Genomic DNA, 24,727 nt, shown 5'->3' with positions numbered 1-24,727 from the left:
GAATCTGGGGGAAAAAGTGGGTTTAATTTTTAGTTTTTAATTTAACGAACGTGTGGTTTTCACACCGCTGCTCAAAGTTCAAATATCCTCAAATGAAAAATCGCACATCATTATAATATAGGCTATTATTATTATTTTATTATTGTTGTTGTTGTTTGTTGTTATATTATTTTATTATTATTATTGATGCCTATGGGGTATTTTTTTAACCTATTTTAATGCGAAATTGTATCTAAATGGGTTGTGGCGATGCCCGGAGACCTATAGCCTGGGTCCTGCCGGCCGTAGGTGAAAGTTGTGTGTTGTCATGTCAAACAGCTGAGCTCTGTAGCGCTGGCTGACGATGGTGAGTTTGCTTTCATAAACTATCGGGAGTATCTCATTCGCGGGACTGTTGGGGTGGCTCAAGCTTTATTTAGGCAGGAGCTTGACGTTACTTCATTGCAATCATTGAATCCGTAGACAATTGCATTTTTAGAGCTTATGCTGAATTTTTATAGCTAATTGCGAAAGATCCCTTTTTTAAAAAAAAATCTGTTCTTATCAATAGATTTCAGGCGTGATTTTGTATTTCCTCAAAGGCGGGGACTGGTATCGTCAGTGCTGGAGTGTCCAAATTGCTTCTTTTTTTTTTTAGAATACGTACTACTTTCTTATTCTCGATTTACCTGGCTTTGATACTGAAAAGTATACCCCTTTCTTTAATCGTCTTCCAGCCACAAGGCTCGAAAGTTAAGACGTTTTTTTTTTCTGGAGAAGGAAACCAGGACATAAACAAACAAACTGCTTGCGAGGTCCCCAGAACCAAAAACGCGAGCTGTCACCCCAGCATTGCGGGTTATCAAGATCAGTTTTATAAGGTTTCCGTTTTGATCCCGTCTGTCTGAAAAGGCATAGTCTGTTGGCCTGTCTGCGTCTGTTGCTTTTTTTTTCTAATTCAGATATAGTTAATTCAAATATACAATTATTCCTTGTCAATAATAATAATGTACTTTGATTCGCCGTTTGGTTGAAATCGGGGGGGCGGGGGAATGATTCTTTAGTTGTCCCTCGACACGAAAGCGCTGAGAAAACCTGATTTTAAATGTAAAGATGTAGGACGAGGTGGAAAAGGAGACTGTTCTCCACGTATCTTTAACAGGGAAGTATACCGCCCGTGTGCCGGTGGCTGTTACACTTAACGAGTGTATTGCAGTGTACTGGGTCGTTTTCTGAGGTCATGGCTACTTTTCTTTACACTGTCCACACTACAGGTTTTCAGTGATGGGGGTGTGCGAGTCTCTGTTTTTTACAAGCAATCACAGAGCGTCATTGAGCTGAAGCGCAGCTACTGTACGAGGACAGAAAACGAGGTACGGCGTCGGTTTCTGAGCGGGGGAGTAAAAAGGCAGGACTTGCAAACTGTTCGTGTATTGACGGAAATGTGTAAAAAAAAAAGTTGCATTCGGAAAATCAACAAAAGAGTTGCGTAAGACTTTTCGTTTGGCTGGTCCAGAAGCTGAAACATACCTTAAAAACAATTCGAAATTAAACGTAGAGTCGCAAAAAAAAAAAAACCCACAACGAAATCGCAATCGGAGGGGTGCAATCGGAGAAAACCTTTGTTACACTTCTATACCAGAGTAAAAGAAGAGTAAAAACGAGCGGGGACAATTCGCCCCAATTTAGCTCTGTTGGTAGCTAATTTAGTTCCAGTCCGCTTTTTGAAAGAAGCCAGGGTATCAGGTTCAACAGCAAGGCTAGGTGGCTTGTATCACACACAAAAAAACATTGGGTAAAGACTTGCTTACTGTTCTCCATTTTTTAACTGAGCTTCCACGTAGAAACGACTCTGTCGTTGGCCAAGTTCGCCATCCAAGAATTAGACGGTCTGACTAAGGGCAGGGGAAACACGCGATTCATTTCTTTAATTTATTCCATTCTGCGTGCATTCCTGGTCATAGCTGTTGCGCCTCTAGAACGTTTTGCGTGTATAAAAACACGCAACATAGAAAACCGTAGACTGAAAGACCACTGAAGATTCCCCTTTTCAAGGGAAAATAGGCTAACTTGCGCAGGGAACTCATTTTCAAAATCTAACACTTGATGTATTGTTACAGGCATCTGGGACAGCTCTCCCTCTAAATCGAGTGTCTCATGAGGCCTGAGCATGCTACAGCTCACAGTCAGGCAAAGACTGCAGGGCAGTCAGAGTATATTCAGCCAGCTCTTCAGTACACACCCAAGCCTTGCTCTACAAACAACCTCACACCAGCTCACACTGTGCACACCCTTTGTATCCCAGACGCACTAATTTACACACATGTACAGATGTGAGACTTTATTCACATATGTGTGGCAAGTTTGCAGAAGTCTGAGGCTGCAGAATCTAGATTGAGGTGCTTCGTCTTGACCAGAAACCAGAAGATTATCACATTTTTGGATGCCTTTCTTTCAAATAAATTGTTAAAAAAATCAATACAAGGATAAAACCTCGTGATTTTTTAAGAAAGATATTTTCTGAATTTTAAGGAGGTAATTGAATGTCATTTCATCTTTTCTAACGACCCTGCACGGCTTGTCCTCCAAGTGACAAGACCCTTTTAGTTTTGGACCCTGCAAGCTTTCTACACTGTAGGCGTGCTTGTAAGCGGAAGCCAACTTCACCTTCTCAATTAAAAAACAAAAAAACAAAACCAAATTTCTCTTCCACTTCATTTGGTGAGAACATCAAATCGCCCCATTTTCTGAAATTGTTCTTTAGGGTCCCACAGGAAGGTAAAAGCATCCAGTTATAAAGAGATAAAAATGACAGGTCTGGTCTCATGTCTTCCAAACATAGAGAACGTAAAACACTTTAAAAGATCTCAACATTTAAAAAGGAGAATTCTTGGTCCCTAATATTTGTTTCATCTTCTGGCTTTGTTTCCTGTAGGCGCAGCATATCCTGCTGGCACGCATGTTTCTGCTGGAGGCTAAAGCGAACAGGTGTTATATACTGTAGCTGCAGTCGTGGGCTTGACTCTCCTTTCTCAAGGTGTTGTTGTCGGGTGCGTCAGCTGTTTGCTTTCACAGGAGACACTCCTTTCCTTTGGGAGCTCTGGCCAGGTGATCTTTAGTCTGCAAACTGCAGGCTGCTGCGCTCGTAGGTCTGTGCCTGGATGCCGTTGTGCCCGCGGACCTTGATTTCCATACAAGAATCGTTTAGAGCTACGGATCACGCTTGACTCTGCTTCCTCCGCAGCCAGTGAGAGGACGCGTTCGAAACGGTTTCGGTCGTCGTCGTCGTCCCGCCCGGCAGGATAAAGGAGGGACGATGTAGTTGTGTGTCCGGTCAGCACCCGCCCAGAGCCTCACAGCTTCCGGGACTGTGAGCCCGGGGGCCAGCCGGGGAGGAAGACGATGAAGGGCCTGTGTGTGGTCCTGCTCTGGCTCCACCTGGCCGGGGGGCTGCCCGGGGCCGGCCGGGAGCACGGCGAGGTGGCCAAGCAGGCCATCAAGCTGCACCGCGGCCGGGGGGCGCCAGTGACGCAGGGCCGCCGGTGGGTGCTGGAGAACTGCCGGCGGCTCTCGGGGCTGATGAGGCAGAAGAGCACCGTCATGGAGAAGCTGGGGGCGGCCATCGCGGCCGTGGAGCGGGACCGGGGGCTGTCTGGCGCCGAGAAGCTCTTCCAGGTGCACACCTTCGAGATCTTCCAGAAGGAGCTGAACGAGAGCGAGAACTCCATCTTCCAGGCCGTGCACGGCTTCCAGCGGGCGCTGCAGGGAGACTACAAGGACGTGGTCAACATGAAGGAGAGCAGCCGGCAGAGGCTGGAGGCCCTGAGAGAGGCAGCCATCAAGGTCAGGGTCAGGGGGCGGGCTGAGAGAGAGGCAGCATCTTATCCCGAGTGGGATTTGCCACTGTACTGCAATCGTTTCCGAGCTCCTAAATCGAAATGGCAATTGGGGCTAATTAATACAGGACGGTCGCCCCTGGGTTAGCGATTCTCAGGTTCCTCTTAGTTTCCGCTCCCCTTAGCTTGTCGTTGGCGCAGGCATTGTAGTGCTGGTGGATATCAATGTCGTGAAATGGCAACTGTCACGGTCCGAAGGCGTCCAGCGGCCCTTGGTTAATAAAGAAAGATTGGTCAGCAAAGTGTAGTGTGGGCTGCCACCAGCAAGTAAATCGAAGACCAATAAGGTGCTTGTATACATGTCCCCTTCTCCCATGTGCTGCTCCCCCTGGAAGGTAGCTGGCATTGGAAGAGTGCAGTCCTGGTTCTGTCCAGCAGATGGCACTGTGCTTCACTTTGCGAGATCATGAGGACTGTCGCTCGGGGCTTCTTGTGAAGTGCTGAGCAGCCCGAGAGATCTCGGGGATTTCATTGTAATGTTGTGCTGGGTTTTGCTTTCAGGTAAACATTTAAACTGTACATAAATGTCTTATTATTGTGCAAAAATCTTTCTGATTACTATGTCCGCATTTGGAGAAATGGTTTAATTTGCTTTTGTCGTTTCTTCTTGTAAATACAGTAATGAGATTTTTGTTTTTAATAATATTATATCATATAGCATTACATTTTAGTGAGTTTTAGCCTTAGAATTAAGTGACCTGGTATCGTGAAGTCGTGGTTATGGGCTCAGAATCCCATGTGGGGACCCTGCTTCTACACTCTTGAGCAACGTACTTTTACCCACATTTGTTCCAACAGACTCAGTTTTATTAATGGGTACTGACATTGGAATGTAACAAAATAGCTCATTAAAATCTTTAGTTTTTTTGTAAAAGTATCAGCCAAATAAATAATTAATAATAACATGAGATGAAATGTCTGTAAAAATAAGATGACAAGCTCAGAAGAAGAGACAGCTTTACAATTTAACGCGATGCAGGACATTGTGCTGTAGCAATACATGTTTTGCCATTTACTCGCTGTCTTAAAACAGAGATGCTAGTTCAGAGGCAGGAGCAGCAGGGAGAGGAGAAGATAAATTGGTCAGGATCTGAGGTCAGACACTCTAGTCCAGTGGCAGGAGCAGCAGGCAGAGGAGAGGATGAGTTGATTACGATGTCGATCAGACACTCTGGTTCAGAAGCAGGAGCAGCAGGGAGAGGAGAGGATAAATTGGTCAGGATCTGAGGTCAGACACTCTAGTCCAGTGGCAGGAGCAGCAGGCAGAGGAGAGAATGAGTTGATTAGGATGTCGATCAGACACTCTGGTTCAGAAGCAGGAGCAGCAGGGAGAGGAGAGGATAAATTGACCAGGATCTGAGGTCAGACACTCTAGTCCAGGGGCAGGAGCAGCAGGCAGAGGAGAGGTTGGAGTTGATCGGTAGGTCAGGTCGGACGTGAACCCCTGTGTACCTAACTGGGAGGCCAGAGTGTTGTGGGAGGCGTGGTTTGCTAGCAGCCTGAGCCTGAGCCCTGTCTCTTGGCGAGCGCAGGAGGAGCAGGAGTACGTGGAGCTCCTAGCAGCAGAGAAGCACCAGGCAGAGGCCCTGAAGATTATCCAGCACCAGAACAAGAGCATGTCCATGCTGGACGAGATCCTGGAAGATGTGCGGAAGGCGGCGGACCGGCTGGAGGAGGAGATCGAGGACCATGCCTTTGACTACAACAAACTGGTAAGAGCAGCCTGGGTGGTGGGGAGGTGGGGGCAGTGGTGTCATCTCGGGCAGCATTGTTAAAGACGACAGGGTCTTCTGGCTTTTTTGGTTTTTCTTTGGTGTGAGCATGATCTCCCACTCTGAGCTGCTCTTTTATTAAACTGAAGTCCCTAAATCTTATTTTTTTTAATTTACATGTCCCAAGCCAGTGAGAATACTCGCTTACTTTGTTATTTATCATACTTGCCAGCAGCCATATCACCCTGTAACTCACAACTGGCAGCCCCACTGCAGCTCAACAGGTGTGAGCCTGGCCAGTACCTGGATGGGAGACTCCTGGGAAAAACTAAGGTTGCTGCTGCAAGAGGTGTTAGTGGGGCCAGTAGGGGGCGCTCACCTTGCAGTCTGTGTGGGTCCTAATGCCCCAGTACAGTGATGGGGACACTATACTGTAAAAAGGCACCGTCCTTCGATTAAAAATCCCAGGGTGTTTCTCGAAAAGAGTAGGGGTGGTACCCCGGTGTCCTGGCCAAATTTCCCATTGGCCTTTACCAATCATGGCCTCCCAGTAATCCCCATCTCTGAACTGGCTTCATTACTCTGCTCTCCTCCCCACTGATAGCTGATGTGTGGTGAGTGTACTGGTGCACTATGGCTGCCGTCGCATCATCCAGGTGGGGCTGCACACTGGTGGGGGTGGAGGGGATCCCCATTACCTGGAAAGAGCTTTGAGTGGAGTGTCCAGAAAAGCGCTATATAAGTGCAAGCAATTATTATTATTATTATTATTATTATTATTACTACTACTACTTTTAATGTTATCATTAACATTATTTATGTCCTATTAAAACAGACGTGACAGGGAGGGCAGGTGGGATAGAAACCAGAAGATGCTATGAAACGCTTGCTTTCTGTTCTGTAGTCTCGTATATCTGGGTTGGCTGTGCTCGTGTTCCAAGCATGCCCGGGAGTTAAACTGTGCTGTTCTGAATGGTCTCCTGTGTTGGCTGGCCGCGCGCTCCTCTGTCCCGGTTCGCCCTTGGGGAGAAAGGGGCGAGGGGTCCCCTCACGGCCCTCCTGTCTTTCAGATGAAAGGGGTGAACGTGGAGGCCGTGCTCCGCGTGGAGGAGGACGAGGAGGACAGCCAGAGGAACGCGTCCAAGCGGGAGGTGGAGGACGACCTGGGGCTGAGCATGCTCATCGACTCGCAGAACAACCAGTACATCCTCACCAAGCCCCGCGACTCCACCATGCCCCGCGCGGACCACCACTTCATCAAGGTGCGCCCCCCCGGCCCCCGCCGCCGAAGCCAGCCTCATGGCATCCAGGGCGGGGATGTCTTTCCTAAGTGGGGCACCCGCACAAACTGGATTTTAAATGAAATCAGTATTATAGTATTATAATATAATTATAAGGAATCAAAGGAAGTGGTATGAGCTGGAGGCGCATTGGTTGTAGACATAGAGACCGTCAAGTCTTGAGAACGAGCATTACAGTTCTGTCAGGCAACAGGAATCTTCCCGATTTTGCGATGGGGGCCCCCCAGCCCCTGTACAGGAGCCCCTCCTGCACCAGCAGTTTGCTCCACTGGCTCCGGAGGGCCTCAGGAGTAGGGAAACCCCCCCCCCCCTCCGGATTGGACCAGTGTGCCTTGGGCCAAAGAGTGCTGTCAGTAATTATTCTCACGCTCCTTTGTGTCCAGTGGGTTTTATTTTGTACGTCTCTGAACTTTTCAGGATATCGTGACCGTAGTGATGCTGTCTCTGCCCTGCGGCTGGCTCTGTACGTCCATCGGCCTTCCCACAATGTTTGGCTACATAATGTGTGGAGTTCTTTTAGGCCCTTCGGGGCTTAATAGTATCAAGGTAAGAACTGGGTTAAATGAGACGCCTACCTCATTCCAAGTGAGATACTGTCTTTAGCACAGTGCGACGTGTGGTTAGTCAAAATCTGAAACAAGTACCTCTGTATTCTTATCTAATGAGTGAAGAAAAGTTGTTTAATGTGTATACATGTGAATAAGAAACAGTATAACTAGGGGTCTGCTTGTGATTAATGATAGGTCTGTGCAATTAACTTGATAATTCTTCACAAAAGTTCTCAACTAACATTAAACAAGAAGAAATTCTCCAGATATTTTTTTCTGCCCTCTAAAGCTAAAAATGCATTTTGTTTGCTGAGAAATAAAAGAGAGGTTGTTACTTTGTAGCTAGTTGATTTTTGACTTCTATTTAGACTCTTCCATTTGTAAAAGTTCACTTCTCTTCTGGAAAAAACCCTGGAAATTCAATAATTTCTCACCTTTTCATTTCTGTCTCCATTGGTGATGCCGATTCAATGCATGTTGCTCCCATGCAGTCCGTAGTCCAGGTGGAGACACTGGGGGAATTTGGAGTGTTCTTCACCCTGTTTGTGGTAGGCCTGGAGTTCTCCCCTGAGAGACTACGCAAGGTATGTTGCACTCTCTTCTCTTCACCCTTTCTAATAAGCAAACTGATGCACAGTGGAGGAGCAGCAGCAGCAGCAGCAGCAGTCAGCTTTACCGAAGAAGCTACAGTAGTTAGGATTGTTCTTTGGGACAACAAAATGAGCTCAATCGTGTGATTTCATAAAATACCAGGTGCTCAGTGTATGACATTTGATCCTCGGATTGAAGAGCTTTTCAAAGCAACATGATTTTAACTAACCAAAGGAAGGCAAAAGATGCAACCATGCCCTCACTGAGTGTTGAACATCAACTGGTTCCTATCAGCATTGCTGAAGGAGGCCTGTCTGTAGCCCTGAGAATGACATGTTCTGCCAGCCACGATTAGGCCATAGAAACCAGGAAACCTACTTTGCCGGATGCCATATCACTCTGCAACTCACAACTCACTTGCAGAACATGAAGCTAAGCAGGTGTAAGGTTGCTCCTGGATGTGGTATTAAAGGGACCAGTAGGTGGCGCTCACCCTGTAGTCTGTGTGGGTCCTAATGCTCCAGTATAGTGACAGGGACACGATGCTGTAAAAAGGCGCCGTCCTTCGGATGAGACATGAAACGGAGGTCCTGACTCTCCGTGTCATTAAAAATCCCAAGTCAGGAAAATGCGTGTCATGACTGTTAATTAAATCCATTAAAATATAAGGAGAAAAACGTTCCCTTTTGTGTATTCAAATTAGATACTTCAGTATGTCAGGATATGTAAAGAGAGGTGTGGCAGATAATTAGCATTCGTTCAGGAATCTGACAAGTTCCTTGATGAAACCTGTTGTTCAGCCCATCCCTTTGTCATTACTGCTGCTTTGGTTTTCTTTTTTGTTCCTTGCTTGATGAACTCAGACCAGCTGCACTGCATTTGAGTGCTGTTGTCAGTACACGCGGAACCCCATTTTACAGTGAAGCTTAGTTTTATTTTGCTTCTAGGCATCATCTCGGACATTAAAAAAAAAAATGCAAATCCAGTGCTGTGAAGATCCCGTGCTAGAAGATCATCAAGAATAAACTAGTGTTTCTGAACTGAGAATGGAGGATGTTGCCAGCATGTCGTTGTTTAAGATAATGTCAGGATGTAATTGTCAGGATGGCCGAGTGGTCTAAGGCGCCAGACTCAAGGTTTCGATCCCTTCCGTGAGCGATGGGTGTTCTGGTCTCCAAATGGAGGCGTGGGTTCGAATCCCACTTCTGACAAGCGTTTAAAGGGCGGAGCAGTGGCTCTGTGGCTCAGGATCTGCGCCTGTGGCTGGAAGGTTGCCGGTTCAAATCCCGCGGCCGGCAGAGGAATCCTACTCCGTTGGGCCCCTGAGCAAGGCCCTTAACCCCCAGGGGCGCCGTACAATGGCAGACCCTGACCCCAAGCTTCTCTGCCTGTCTGTGTCTCCTTGGAGAAAAAGCTGGGGTATGCAAAAAGACGAATAAAAAGCAACATTAATATTAAAAGACATGAATACTATTGTGTTCCATTGACAAGGCGCTATTAGCAGCTGCAGGTGATACATGGAGCAGGTAAAGGTTTATTCCGTGAGGAGTGGCTAATGAAGAGGGGAGGACAAAAGAACGAGTCGTTAAGAGGAGGCGGGGAGCGGGGCAGAAGGAGTGTTGCCGGTCAGGGAGAACTGGAAGAGAGGTGTGAAGTCAAAACCTGCACATGAATAGGGAGGAGTAGGAGGAGACGAGTCTGTCGTTGAGAGACGGGGGAAGCCGTGATCCTAGTTTCAGGATCATTCTGGTTTCACTGGTAGGTGATGTGTGACATGTGTCACTGTGTGATGGCCACAGTTCACTCGCACACTCTTGAACTTGAACTTTATTGCCATATGTAACGGGTACATGTACTGGTACAATGGAATTCTTATTTACCAAGTCTTTTGATTGTTAAAAACTAAAACAACTCAAAATGCAGACAATGCATTTAGGCAATATACAGGCAAACAGTAGACAATATACAAGTAAACAAATAAACAGTTTGAATGTAAAGAATGCAGACATGTAAACAATAACTGCAGATGTGCAATAAATAAATAAAATAACAATGAGGTGGATGGTGTCAGTGTGGTCCGTGGCTCATGGCCAAGCGTGTTCACCAGTCGCACCACTCGTGGGTACAGTAGGAACTATTGAGGAATCTGGTAGTCAGTGTCCGTATGCTCAGCACACACACAGGGAGAGCCTGCAGACTCCACACAGAAGTCAGCCCAGACACACCTCAGAACCACAGCCCAAGGGCAACGAGGCAGCAGCCCTCACCACCACGGCACCTGGGCACGCCAGGTGGACTCCTGCCCTCCTAGAAGATCAACATTGCACGAGGCGAGGAGAGAAAACGGATTTTTCTTTTCTTTTCAGAAGCTTTTAAGTTGGCGGTGACTCAGATCAGAACCACCTGGCTGCCCGTTGAATACAAGCTCCTCCGGGTGCAGCCCCATAGTCCGTTTGCTTTTGTCACCCTTGCAGCTTGTTGACCTACATTTTTGCAAATCTGAGTCACATTTCGCTATGAAAACTAAGCAGCTGATTGAGCTGCGACAAGGAAGCCCTCTTTGTCTCTCCCCGCTGGTTTTGAGTGCATGAGTTGAGAATTTATGTTGCTACTTCTTATCAGTCGGGAATATCGAGGTTCTTTAGTCTTACCTACTGATAAGCAGGCTGGTTGGCACACTGTTGTTACAGGATGTAGCTCTGCCAGTTGTTTGAAAGCTTTGTTTTTTCTAAGTGCTACTGCTGTGTGCATTTTGTCACTCTCCCCCCCCCAAAAAAAATGAAACAAGTCCTTGCAAAACAAGGTTGTTGTTGCAAAAAGAAAACATATTTGCCGATCTGTGGATTTGGTTCGTGCTTTGATGTGGGAAGCTTTTGAGATGCCTCCTTTGTGCAAGGCAGTATATACTGTAGATCGCTCTGTACAACCTGGAGACCTGGAGTATTTGATCTAGTAGGTCATAAAAAATAAGATCTTGTGTGTTATAATGTTTTCCTTTTTAAACCCCTGGGATAAAGGAGAAGTGTTGGTTTGCAGCGTGTGGGCCATCCTGTTGTTGCAGGGCACATTCAAGCTCTTACTGGTCTTCCTTGAGACAGTAGAAGGGTCCTCATGACATTGTCCAGGAGGATGTGGGGTAGAGGTGTCTGGTGCAAGAGTCTCCTTCCTTTCTGCAGGAAGAGGTGGCTTGAGTCAGGAGAGCACTAGGAGAGCCATTCAAGCAGCAGATATTACACTGACGCTAAATTCGAAACCACCGCAGTTTTTTAAGTGCACGGTGGATTGGCTGTTTGCCCCTGGGTCGGATTCTGGGCTTGGACACTTTCTGCGGTGGACTTTTTGTTTTCTCCAGGTGCTCTGGTTTCCTCCTGCTTCCAACAGACATACTGGCCGATTAATCGGGTTTATTATCCTGCCGGAGCTCGTTCGTCTGCACTAGTCAGAAACAACTCCTGGAATGCCAGCCCAAAATAGTTAAGATAAGGTTAAGAAAAAGAAGAAGGTCAATTTTCTCCTTTTTATATCGGTGTTTTTTGTTTTTTTACTTTCCAGGTTTGGAAGATCTCTTTGCAAGGGCCTTGCTACATGATGTCGCTGATGGTGGCGGTTGGCCTGCTGTGGGGTCACGTTCTGAAGATCAGACCCACGCAGACGGTCTTCATTTCCACCTGCCTCTCCCTGTCCAGCACACCGCTGGTCTCGCGCTTTGTTGCGGGGAGTGCCAGGGGTGACAAAGAAGGTGCCCTCCCTGTTTCTTGTGTCGATCCGAATATAGGGGCGCAGAGGCTGTGGGACAATCCCAGAGGAGACAGCCAGGAGCTGGTATTTGGCTGTGTTGGCTGATACCTAGGCCTCCTGTAGCGTGCAGGGGGACAAAATCAGGGAAGTCAGTGTATAAGGAAGCTCTTTTAGTGCGGAGACCAGAACTTTAAAATGATTAACATCTCACTTACCTCAGTTAGACATCTGAGCGCCAGTCATGTGTCTTTAAAAGAATGATTTGGGGCCAGCTGATGTAAATTGGATTTAGCGCTACATTACATTACACAGCCGTTTCCCTGAAAGCCAAACTCATGCTCTTCTAAACTTAAATCATGGCTTCTCTACGTAACATTTTTTCTGGTTAAATTATTAATTCTTGAGGCACATATTTCATTTACTGGGTCTTTTATGTTTTTGATATTTGATATGTCCCTGGGCGGGACCACGCGTGGGAGTTTGATTCAGCCGATCAGTCACTGGCTCCAGATTAATGTAGCGCTGTGTCTCGGCAGGGGAGATCGAGTACAGCAGCGTGCTGCTGGGCATGCTGGTGATGCAGGACGTTCAGCTCAGTCTGTTCATCGCTGTCATGCCCTCTCTCATCCAGGCTGGGGTAGAAAACGTCGACAGGTGAGAGTCCCATTCAGCCCTGTACCTGCCTTTACACTTCAGGGCAGTGTTATGCAGGTGTAGTCTTCAAGAGCCTGTGGCTTGCAGGTTGTGTGAATGGCTTTCAATGTCCCCTTTATGTTCATTTAAGACCTAAACAAACAGGTAATTAAATGAGGGCTGGAATGTTAATCTCATGACCCTTTGATCCTACAGGACCAGAGTTGCCCATAGCCACTTCTGATATGCCAGGGGTGCCCGACTCCAGTGCTGGTTTTCAGTCCAGCTTGTCTCTTAATGTAATCGTACTATGATGGGAGCAGTTCCTGCATGAGAGACTGCTGATCTATAAAACCTGCTGGACTGCCGTTCTCCATGGGTTGTGCTAGGCAGCCCTGTTGCATGCTTTTTCTACCCTCTGAAAGGTCGGCACAGTAAATTCTAGTGCTTTTTTGCGGATTTTCCTGGGGTTGTACAAAGCTTATACTGTACAGTGCATTAGCTTTGCTTTGCAACAGCTTCCCTTGGTTTGCATCATGTTTTACCAGCCCTTTACATGTCTTTTCTATGGCTTCAGGGTGCTCCACGTTACCCAGCCTTTACCATGGTATGCTGTACCACCATACATGTTTCAGAGTAGCTGCTACACCCACATATAGAGCTGAGTACACTGTCACGGAAGAAAGGGATTAGGATGAGACTAAATAAATTGTTTTCTTTCACTTCTTATAATCCAGTTTATTCTTACATTTAAAACTTTTTTAATACTGTATTTATTTTTGTATTTTTATACATAAGCTTGAGAGTCCTGGGTTTAAAGAACCATGGCAATCAGTAATTCCCATGAACTAAAAAATTTTAAATCTTCCTCTGGTACACTGATTGTGACCTTTGACTCCTCCATAATGTGTAATGCAAAACTGTCTTGTAGCTCCCAGGTATTCTGGTATACATACAGGTATAGAAAACCATATATATAACCCTACAACCTACAACTGGTAGCCCACTGCAGCTCAGCAGGTGTGAGCCTGGCCAGTCCCTGGATGGGAGACTCCTGAGAAAAACAAAGGTTGTTGCTGGAAGAGGTGTTAGTGGGGCCAGCAGGGGGCGCTCACCCTGCGGTCTGTGTGGGTCCTAATGCCCCAGTATAGTGATGGGGGCACTATACTGTAAAAAGGCACCGTCCTTCAGATGACACGTAAAACCGAGGTCCCGACTCTGTGGTCATTTAAAATCTCAGGACGTTTCTTGAAAAGAGTAGGGGTGTAACCCCGGCGTCCTGGCCAAATTTCCCATTGGCCTTTACCAATCATGGCCTCCTAATAATTCCCATCTCTGAACTGGCTTCATCACTCTTTTCTCCTCCCCACTAATAGCTGGTGTGTGGTGAGCGTTCTGGCGCGCTATGGCTGCCATCGCATCATCCAGGTGGGGCTGCACACTGGTGGTGGTGGAGGGGAGTCCCCATTACCTGTAAAGAGCTTTGAGTGGAGTGTCCAGAAAAGCGCTATACAAGTGTATAAGTGCAAGGAATATTTATTATTATTTGCTCTAACAGAAGACTCCCTTTCCCTTTTGCTGCTCACTGACAAGCTGCTTTACAGTCCCCAGAGCTGATGGGGTGAAAGCTGGGCCATTCCCGCTACTTTGAACAGGATGGATTGCTCTAATGGAACGCGCTGTTCAGGGTTATTCTGGGAGGACGGTGCATACTGTATGTTCTCCCAAGACTGGTGCTCCCTTGCAGTTTTGCCAGCTGCTATGGAAACTATAAAGGTTTAGTGTCACCTTGAGGACACACAACAACCCCTCCGTGAATCTCACACAGCCCTTCTGCCAGCAGTCTCTTGGCCAATTCTGTATCACCCTGTTGTCCTTACACTGCGGCGCCCAGCGGCGTGCTCTGGGAAACACGACACTGTAAAGGGCTCCTGGACAGTAACACACTCTAGAAGAAGGTTTTCTGTCTGCTGACATTTTAAAATGACGAAAAGGGGTTAGGGGTTAATGCTTCCCTTGAGGTATTTACCAGGAGGTATTCCAGCCCTGTTTAACTGGTTCAGGTTGTTTCCTTTAAGCCTTTGTCTGAGCCTGGTTCTTCAGGACAATGCCACGAAGTGCAGAGGTATTCAAAACTGAAATACCACGTAGACAGGCAAAATTATACTGTAGTCCTGCAGCACATCATAAAAGCAAATTCTGCACGATCAATCATCGTTACATGTGTTCTGCGTGGTTTAGTGGAGTTGATTGTGTAAATAGTTTACGTATAATCTTTTGAGAGTCATAAATATAATGGCTTCAAATATGTGTGGTGTTGTATCAAAATATAGTAGCTGATGCAATTTCAATTTTCTTGTTTCATTTCCTACTTGGTCAATGGACCGTGATGTGTATTCTGTACGGTGTCTTAACTTTCCTATTCAGGTTTATTGATGCAGTATATGAACTGTTCAAGCTCCGATAGGTTCTCGAGATGCACTTCCCCAGGATGACCAGAATATAATCGATGAAGAAGCAAATGAATTATGTTAATACATCTGGGACGCAATCATTTCTTGTGCACACATTGGGACTATTGTAATGTATTGTAACATACAGTATGTGAAGCTCGTGTCTAATGCCTCTTTTTTTGGGTTTGCTAGTATTTTCATGGAAACCCTGCAAATACTGCTGCTCGTCGGTCAGGTCCTCTTCTCCCTGGCAGCCGTCCTGCTGGTCTGCGTGCTGACCAAGACCTATGTCATCGGGCCCTTTTACAGAAAGCTGCACGCAGAGTGCAAGGGGAACAAGGAGATCCTCGTTCTGGGAGTCTCTGCCTTCATTTTCCTGATGCTGTCGGTACGGTGTGTTTGTGCTCCATCCTTCAGCGCTCGCTGGAGCGCCAAAAGATAGTGCATGCTGGGATAACGGCCGTTTTGTTTTCATGCATTAAATTATGGGGACTGTGGCTCATCGTCAGATGTGTGTGCACAGTTGAAAGCAGCACAGGTAGTCGAAGTCTTTAAATAGGCTTGGTAATTGTCCTGTATGATAAGATTTACAATGTCTTGCAATTATACCAGAAATACAGAAACTTTGTGGCCATTTTATTAAGTGGAAGTGCTCCAGTTTTTTGTTACCTGAGTTCCTATTCAAGTTTATTGTCATAAACATTTCCTCACATGGCAAATTGCAGAAAAGACGTCATAACGTTGGCATAGAAAATGACGTAACAGATGACATCACAGTCCTTGGAGACAGGAACAGGGTAGCAGCTATCCTTTTTAACCAGCTTTTAGACCGCAGCAGTGCGCAAAATTCACGTGGTGGAGGTATTTTGAGTTCAGTGCGATAACGGAAGGGAGCAGGTGGGAAAAGGAGGATTTGAGAGGTGGGGTTCAGGAGTCTTATGGCCGTGGGGTAGTGAGGTAGATGCTTTCTTTGAACCTAGAGGTTCAGGCTCTTAAATTCTTAGGTCCCCTGCCAGAAGGAAGACAAGAGAAAAAGTGCATTCCCAGGGAGATTTTGTTTCTGGGTGATATGGTTCGCCATTCTGAGGCAGCGTGTGGTGAAGATGATCTGGACGCAAGGGAGTTCTGTACCAGTGCTGGTCTCCGCGGTCTCCACCACCTTCTGTAGTGGTTGACAGTCCTGAGCCGAACACGAGCGGAGCTGGCTAGGGTTAGTATTCCTCTGGCTGGTGGGCTGTGCATCTGTGGATATTTTTGTAAGTCTCTATCGGAACGTGCGGATGTGAGGCACTTGAGGAGGAAGAAGGATAGCTCTAAAGGTCGTTTTTTGGTCCGGCAGGTGACGGATTTCCTGGATGTGTCCATGGAACTGGGCTGCTTCTTAGCCGGAGCGCTCTTCTCATCGCAGGGCCACCTCCTGACCACGGAGGTCATGTCCTGTATCGAGCCCATCCGCGATTTCCTCGCCATCATTTTCTTTGCGTCCATCGGTGAGCGTGGCGGTTCTCGCCGTTGATATTGATATTGACCAGTATTGATAAAAATTGGCTATTGATAGATACCATGGCGCTTCCACCGGTTCTGCAGCCTTCCTCCCAGCACTCCTCCCTGAGCGCTTGTCTTTTTTTGCAGGTCTGCATGTGTTCCCCACGTTCGTGCTCTATGAGCTCACAATCCTGCTGATTCTCACCTTCTCCCTGGTGGTAATGAAGGTAAATTCCACTCTGCTAAATTCACCTTTTATACTTATTAACTCGTGGACTTATTTCTGTTAACATCCTTTTCTGCGTACTGTTGTCTTCAGCTCGGCTTTTGTACTGGCCTTTGTCACCTGTGTCACGCACCCTCCTCCCTCCCTGTATGTCACCTCTGTTTTCACACAGCCTGTTAGTTACTGGCAGCTGTATTCGATGCCCGAGACCGGCAGCTTTTCCAGGTGATCCCCTGAATCAGTCAGTCAGTGAATGGGTTGTGTGAGGTTTTGTCTGCCGCTGTTTCAGTAGAACTGCCACCCTCCTACTTAATCCCCTGGCTTTCACAGTTCTCTGCTGTGTATTAGTTTAGCAACAGTAGTGGAATATTTGGAGAAAATCAAACTTTTTAACTGTAGCGTGGTAAAGTCATACAGGGACACGCTAGGAAATTATTTTGACACACCTTCTGAAATTTACGGTGAATAAGCGCCAGTTTTCAATTTGCTGGCTTTGGTATAACAGCCCCTGAATACAAACTAAACAGCAAGCTAAAAGTACATATAAATATTCAGTTGTAATGGCTTGATGTGTTTCCAGTTTTTTTCTTTGGCATAAATAATTCTGAAGTCTTTTCAATTCCAGATTTCAGTAATAAGCTCGGTTCTCAGTTTATAGGAGTCATCGAGTCATGTTGAGTTTCATTATATTTGTTAGCATAAGAAAAGGTAATGACACAGGGGGACATGTAGCCCATCCAGCCGGTTTGGAAGCTAGGAGCCAGTTGATCCTAGGATCCCATCCAGCTGTTTCTTGAAAGAATCCTGGTTATCAGTTCAAATGTATGGCTGGGTAGCATGTTTTAGACTGCTACAATCCTCTTGTGTTGCTATAATAAATATGTACAGCGCCTTTAGACAGTCAAAACACCCTTTCCAAAGTAACACTTTTTGTGGCCTGAGTCTGAAATCAAGACAGATTAAATCAGAAGTTATTTTATCCTTATTTACACGTTGTAGCACATGCCCTTCATGTGAAAAACAAATGCTCAAACAATCTGAAAAGTAACTACAAATTACATGGAAATCAAAAACCATCTGTTTTACCACTTCTAGTGATTTTGATGATTTTAGAATAAAATCAGCTGTTCCTGTAGGTCTTCTCTGCTGGGAAGTGCATCTCAAAGTAAAGAGTCAACTGTGGGCCACAAGAAGCTATCGAAAGACCTTTGGGATTAAGCAGAGGGAAGACACAGAGCAGGAGGTGGACCTACAGTATAAAGATTTCAGAAGCCTTCAAAGATATGGTCAAGAATATTATCAAGAAGTGGAAGGTTCATGGCACCACCAAGACCCTTCCTAGACCAGACCAACAGTGCATATTTCCAAGCAAGAAGGAGACTAATGGAAGGGGTTACGAAGAGGCCAATGGCGACTTTGAAAGAGCTGCAGGATTTTATGGCCACGACTGATCAACACTATCACAAGCACTCCACTGGTCCGGCCTGTATGACAGGGTGACATGAAGGAAGACATTACTGAAAAGACAGCATCAAAGCACTTTCGTGAAACTGCAAATGTGGCAAAAGGTTTTGTGTGACAAAACAACAAATGGAGCATTTTGGCCAAAGTGAGAAGTATTACGTTTGGTGCAAACCTACCACAGCACATCACCCAACGAACACCATCCCATCAGCACCTGTGAAGCATGGCAGTGGCAGCTTGATGTCAGTGGGATGTTTCTCATTGACAGAGACCGAGGCACTTGTCGGGATAGGAGGGGGAAATTAATGGAGCAAAGTACAGGAAAGTCCTTGAGGAAAACCCGCTGCAAGAAAGCTGACACGGGAAAGGAACTTCATCTTTCAGTGTGACAAAGACAAGGAACTTCATCTTTCAGCGTGACAAAGACTCAAAGCACTCAGCCAAGCAACGATTTGAAAATCTGGGGAACGACTTGAAGGTTGCTGTCCATTAACAGTGGCCTTGCGATTTGACTGAGCTTGAACAGTTTTCAAGTCCAGCCAATTCCAGGTGTCCTATGTTGGTACGGACCTAACCAACCAGAAAAATGGCTGTGATTCAAGCAAAAGGCACTTCCACCAAGTATGAACTCAAGAGGGGATACTCTTATCCAGCCCAATTTTCTGGGTTTTCATTTGCTTGTCATTTGTTGTGTTCATTCCGTAATTACTTTTCTGTAATTGTACTGAAGAAAGTACCCTTTTCCTTTTCTTAATTAACTTTTCAGAAAACACTTTTCTGAAATTACTTTTCAGAATGCGTCAGCATTTGTTTCTCACTTGGAGGTTGTGTGCTACCATGTGTAAATGTAAAGTAAATTCAAATTTTAATGTGTTTTGATTTCAGGCTATTAGGCCACAAGATGTATTACTCTGGAAGGGGGGTGTAGACTTACTGTAGGCTCTGTACAGTATGTTGTATGGTAGCATATTAAGAGCCAGCAATCGCTTGCAGGTTATGCTGTAGGCTACGTCTTTGTTCTGTTTCACTGCGGTCTTTCATGTTGGTAGCCGCTCATATCTGAAACTTTTCCATCCCAAACTTCTGGCGAATGAAGTTCCTGTGAGAGGTCTAGGTACAGCAGCTGCCCTTTTCTTAAAAGACATAAACATGAGAACTCAGGCACAGTGTCCAATTTTAGATCCACCGGCTCTTCAGCAGTTGGAAAGCAAGGCTGGGATTAGATATTAAGTGCAGAGTGTTACTGGACAGACAGGAAGCAAAGTTTTGGCTGCCGGATGATATGTCTGTATTTCTTCTCCTGAAATTGTTCCACATAGCTTGGCAGCAACAGACACTTTAAAAGTAAGGCATTTGAAACAGATAAAGTGTTTTGGGGAATTGTATAGAAAGACTTCTGAAGCAGTGTATGGCACAGTGATGCAGTGGTCAGCACTGCTGCCTTGCAGAGCTGGGGCCCTGGGTTCAATTCCAGACTTACCTGGAGGACTATCTGTGTGGAGTTTGTATGTTCTCCCTGTGTTCACGTGGGTTTCCTCCAGGTGCTCCAGTTTCCTCCCAGAGTCCAAAAACATACTATTAGGTTAATTGACTTCTGTTACAATTCTCCCTAGGTGTGACTATGTGCACGTTTGTGTTCAAGTCTGTGTGTGCCCCACAATGGACTGGCATCCCATCCAGGGTGTATTTCCTGCTCAGCACGAATTGCTCGCTGGCAAAGGCTCACTAAAATGGATTTAGAGGTTAGAAAATGTATGGATGGATATACGGACTCCTTTGTGCAGTCAAATCAGTGTGAACCTCTGCAGAAAGCGCCTGCTTTGTGATGAAGAGGGATAAGCAAATTTGATGGGGTTTGTTTCCCCATAACTAGTTAGTGAATAAGTTATTAGCCAAGTTTCCTTCAATAACATTTCACTTTAGCAGTAACTTTTCTGGGTGAAGGTGGCATTTAATTTGTGTTTCTTGCTGTCTCTGGAATAACATTTGTTTCTCCAGCCTGGAGTGCTGCAAGTGACGAGAATAACAAGATTTTTTATGTTTGTTTGTAGGGCATCAGAGGTATGTGTAGGTGTTCTAAGATAACCCCTACGGGATGCTTTTTTTGTTTTCTGAGGACCTCTTAAAGGAACCAGTCTTTCAAAACCTCAGAAGTGGGTCATCCTGACTCCTGGCTGCTTCTGAATTAGATTATTAGATTGGATTAAAAGAGATCCTTCTTGTTCTAAGCACCACCAAAGAAACCCTTTTAAGTTAAACACTTAGCTTTTGTTTTTCAAAACCGCAAAACATGTAACAGTAAATTTGAAATGAATTGTGTCCCAGCACCTAGTCCCAGTGCCGGAACATGCAGTGTTATCGCAGATTTGGTGAGTTCTCCAGAGCCATGAGGATTAGATACGAGTACTCGTGCCGGTCAGCTCTTTGCGGTGCTTCACCGTGTGTTTGTGTGCTTCACAGTTCATCATCGCTGTGCTGGTGCTCTCCATGATCCTGCCCCAGGGTAGCCAGCATATCAAATGGATTGTGTCCGCGGGACTGGCCCAAGTCAGTGAGTTCTCCTTTGTGCTGGGGAGCCGAGCGCGGAGGACTGGTATCATCTCCAGAGAGGTGCGTTTTCTACGACGTCTCGCGACCACTCGCTGTGGCTCGGCCAGCTCCTGCTCACCCACAGAGTGTAGGCCATTGCTGGGCACACAGTAAGACATGGCGACTCTGTCAGTCGCCACTCCAAAGGCCAGTCATCCTAATGCTCAGTGTAACAGCACTTTATGTATTTGTGATTTGTAATTGACATATTTAACCATATGAATTTATGATGCACAATTTTCATCAAAAATGTGTGTTTTGAGCTTTGGAGCAGAAGGGATTCTTTTTCCTGTCATGTGCTTTGCTTTTATCGGCCATGACATGTTATCATGTAGCTAGAAAGCCTGCAGCTGACGGAGAGAGGAAGCCCGTGCAATAAGGGCTATTTTAGAAGTGCAGATATTTACAACAAAAAAATGATCAACATTCGAAAAGGCATCCTATGATGTTGCATAATGTGCTATGCCTCTTGCAACTTCCTTCCTTTGTGTTACATTGCTGGTCCTGGTATCTAGACAAGTGGAGATAGAAGCCTTTATTCGAAATGAACGGCACTGGGTACTGCAATAGTGATTAAAGGAGATAAAAGCACTTAAGTGATTCTTTTTATTCATGCATCTTTATTATTTGTTTTTCTAATTGTGATGTAAGGGAGTGCTCTTTGCCAGTATCAATGGGTTGCATATTTTTTAAAAAAATGTTCCGTGTCGGAGCATTACAAAATTAACCTCTTTATGTGCCCAAGTCCTGTTTTTAATATTTTGCTCACCAGGGCGTGACCAACAACAGAAGCACCGATAACTGCACAAAACAGAAAAGGGAATGCAAACAAAACACAGGGCGCCGATCAGGCAAACTGATTTGACTAATTCTGAAAAGGGGGGCGGTATACTGCAACATACACTGCATACACATTTATTGTCTTATGCAAATAGGTCTGTCGCCCGTATCAGCCCTGCCTAAAGGATATTTTACAGAAACCGGGCAGGCCCTGCCAGCAGTGTTGGTTTGCATTCTTTTCAGAAAACCCTGGAGTTCCAGGTAATGGCTAAGCCCACTGTAGAAGGTACTCTGGTGGCTGACGCACGGAGAGGGAGGAGAGCTTGAAAGAGGCGGGAAGGTGGTGCTTTGTTTTTGCCTTCCTTGCGTTCTGTGACGGCGCTCTTGCGTGCTGCAGGTGTACCTCCTCATTCTGAGCGTGACCACCCTGAGCCTGCTGCTGGCGCCCGTGCTGTGGAAAGCCGCTACGCTGAAGTGTGTCCCCAGAGCGGAGCGCTGGACGAGCACCTGACTGTGGCGCCTCTCCTCCCCGCCGCTTCGGATCTGGGGCCGGTGCCGGGTCCGGCTAGAATTCCGTTTCCCAATCATCGTTTTCATTGGGTTGGGCCGGTCGCCGTGACAACACGACGCTGTATTTCATCAGACACTTAACGTCCTGAATGTATAAGCGGGAGACCCTGCAGTTTTGACTGCCTTGGCCAAAGGAGCGGTCACTTGAGTGTGAAAAACAGCGTGATGAGAGAGTTTGGATCAGTAATTTCGATTTAGTATTTTTGTACAATGTCCAAGGCGAAACATTTGTGGTTTCTGGGAGTGATCATCCTGGGTAAAGCATGACTTTTTAACAAAAAGTCTTGTCAGTTCAAAACTGATTTAATATAAACACTGTGTCCTGAACAGTCGGGAATATGTGTACATATAATTTGCTCTTATTTGGTCTGTCTTTAAATTATTTTGACCTACAAGTGTTTGACGTTCCCTGCTTCACCTAGAAAAGTCTGTAATTTTGAAAAGAAAAGAAAACTGTAGAGAAATATAATAAGGCTGTAAAGGAACTCGGGAGCAATGAAGAGGGGCCACTTGCTAAAGAAGAAACATCTGTCACAACGTGGACTGAAGATCCATTGTTGTCTGTCATGCATGATATGTCCATGTTCACACATGGAGGGCCTTCAGCTGGTTGAACAAAAGCAGAAGGCAGGATGCACCAGCTTGTATGTAAATATTGGCACTTTTAGAGCTCTGATATAGCTTGCTTATTATGTTTGACCTAACTTGTCTGAGCAGGTGCTTCCTGTAGGATGTTTTTAATGTGAAACATTATTTGAACCAGTATAGGAGAGCTAATTTGGGGCTTACAATGTTTGTGATTTGTAGGGTTGTGTCAGTGCAAAGGTCTATATTTTTGTATGTCATGCCTTATACCTGCTGGCATGAAAAATAGTTCTTGAAATTCCTAATCGTAGCCACAGAGCATGCAGGCCAAATCAGTTGCTAATGTTGGTTACATTACTGACATTCCAATCCTGCTGATGACACTGTTTTGAAATAATTTGTCTTGAAAGATTGCTCAGGTTCAAGACCTACTCTTTTTAAAAAGCATCGTAGCAGCAATTTCACATTAAACTTTATTTTTTTTAATACTTTCAGAATTCCTTAATTCAGGCTGCAAATCAGGCAGTTTAATTTAGGTTTAAACCGTTAATTGGTTTGATGTCCTCTATCTTCCATTAGATCAAAAGACAACAGCTAAATTAGGAAGAAAAACAATAGATCTTCGATCAAAATTGCACGCTTCTTTTACCGAATGCTTGTTTTAGAGTAATATTTATTTTATTCTATTTTCAAAAGAGTGGACCCTTTCCAAATTATGAATGGCATAAATTATTGGATTAAAGACATGGTCTGCGCTGTTCCAAGGCTGTCTTTGATTGAAGTTATCTGTCTAAACCTTTTTGTGTTGTCTGAGCCCTTACGGTCTGAATCCTTCAGTTTCAGAAAAAATGTAAAATAAGTGCCTTACAATACATTCCACATCTCCCTTGTGTTACCTCGCCATACACTGCATGGATGTCACGGTACCTTTAATATGCTTGCACCTACGTACTTCTTAGTCCTTAAACTTCATCAGCATACTGTAAGGGGGTTCTTAATTCTTTGACATGGGTTTTCTGGCCTGTGCTCAGTATGAAGTAAAACCGGCCAATTGACTAGTTTTCCGCTTGCTTATGTCTAAAAGGTTTGTGTGTGTTTTCCAGATGCTTTAAGTATCCGTTACAAAATCTGGACTTTCTGCGTTAGTCCAGTGCGGCGCAGGTAATAAGGCATCCATGATAGTCATCCTTCTCATTCTAAGCACAACCAAAGAAACCCTTTTAAACACTTACTGTGGCTTTTGTTTTTCTAAAACACAGAAATGTGTAACAGTAAATTTGAAATGGGTTTTGTTACCAACGGTTGCCTTTTTGCCAATTCTCTTTTACGTCCTGTAAATGTAAAGCGCTTTGCTGCTAAGTGTTTACATGGCTTTCTGCTGGGATGCAGATGAGCATGGCTGCTCTTGCTTTGAATGCATACCGGAGGCACTGATGATGCTTTGCTTTGCAGTGCTTTGGCAGTCAGCTTGGGAAGAATTGTGTGATTACAATAAAGGGACCCATTCGGGACCTAGAGCGTTCATGCTCCTCAATAGATTGCACTTGTGAGTTTAAAGAAGGTACAAAAGTTTTATGAAGTTAAATTAAGGTGTCAGGTGTTGTTCCAGTCTATATAGTGCATCACATCCTGTGACCATAACACTAATATTTTTGTAAGGGGAATGTTTAAATAACTTTATTCAGAAATGAAATATAACTTTTTTTAAAAACAAAGTGGTAGCAGTGATTATTTTATTCGGATGAATCAGATTTCAAGCACAAGCGTTTTAGGAATCTTTATTTTTTATTGGTTTAGAAAATGGTGTTCAACGATCCAGACTATGTGAATTTATTTTGTTGTCCATCTAATGTAATGTGACTTTTTTCATTCCACGCATATCAATGTGTAAAGTGCTGGGAAGGATTAGTGGATAAATAAAAATAATAATAAAATAACATAACATTGGAATAAATGTGAAGTATCATTGTGATTTGTTAAAGTGCTAAACCACAAAGCTGTGAAAGTACAAAGTGGAATGTATCTTATTTTATTCCATGATGTAGATTACTTTATTAATGACCGACAGAGAATGCTGTTTCCCTGCCAGCATTCCTTGTTAATATTCCAGTTAATCACTGGGATTACTTTAGGAAAAACTGCCCGGTTGCTTTAGCTCAAGGCTTCATTTTAATAAA

At 45.1% G+C, this 24,727-nt stretch overlaps 1 protein-coding gene and 1 non-coding gene across 10 annotated transcripts; both read left to right on the top strand.

The window, feature by feature from the left end:
- Positions 1–208: 208 nt before the first annotated feature.
- slc9d1 (solute carrier family 9 member D1) lies at positions 209–24,504 on the top strand. 9 transcript variants are annotated; one of them, XM_088647344.1, is made up of 14 exons: positions 209–346; positions 1,254–1,352; positions 3,224–3,822; positions 5,408–5,587; positions 6,658–6,849; positions 7,306–7,434; positions 7,928–8,020; positions 11,580–11,766; positions 12,302–12,419; positions 15,044–15,239; positions 16,191–16,341; positions 16,484–16,563; positions 20,487–20,636; positions 21,793–24,504. In XM_088647344.1, the coding sequence occupies exons 3-14, from the start codon at positions 3,382–3,384 to the stop codon at positions 21,904–21,906; spliced, it is 2,031 nt and encodes a 676-aa protein (XP_088503470.1). In that variant the 5' UTR covers positions 209–346; positions 1,254–1,352; positions 3,224–3,381; the 3' UTR covers positions 21,907–24,504. The 9 variants fall into 9 exon arrangements, with proteins under 9 accessions (XP_088503470.1, XP_088503461.1, XP_088503472.1 ...); XM_088647335.1 differs by having other exon boundaries at positions 2,915–3,822; XM_088647342.1 differs by lacking the exon at positions 209–346 and adding an exon at positions 2,915–3,029 and having other exon boundaries at positions 370–1,352.
- On the top strand, positions 9,126–9,238 carry trnal-caa (transfer RNA leucine (anticodon CAA)). The gene is made up of 2 exons: positions 9,126–9,163; positions 9,193–9,238. It is a non-coding gene; the product is annotated as a tRNA-Leu (tRNA).
- Positions 24,505–24,727: the final 223 nt, after the last annotated feature.

The sequence above is a fragment of the Lepisosteus platostomus genome, chromosome 2 (genome assembly GCF_059453375.1).
Source record: "Lepisosteus platostomus isolate fLepPlt1 chromosome 2, fLepPlt1.hap1, whole genome shotgun sequence".
Lineage (NCBI taxonomy): Eukaryota > Metazoa > Chordata > Actinopteri > Semionotiformes > Lepisosteidae > Lepisosteus > Lepisosteus platostomus.
This window is presented reverse-complemented; position numbering and strand designations above follow the sequence as displayed.

What these genes read in the sequence shown, in the direction of transcription:
- slc9d1 (XM_088647344.1), top strand. Translation starts at nt 3,382, where the DNA reads ATGAAGGGCCTGTGTGTGGTCCTGCTCTGGCTCCACCTGGCCGGGGGG. An exon ending in TGCCAGGGGTGACAAAGAAG is followed by an intron (nt 11,767 to 12,301) that starts GTGCCCTCCCTG and finishes GTGTCTCGGCAG; the next exon opens with GGGAGATCGAGTACAGCAGC. An exon ending in GGGGTAGAAAACGTCGACAG is followed by an intron (nt 12,420 to 15,043) that starts GTGAGAGTCCCA and finishes TGGGTTTGCTAG; the next exon opens with TATTTTCATGGAAACCCTGC.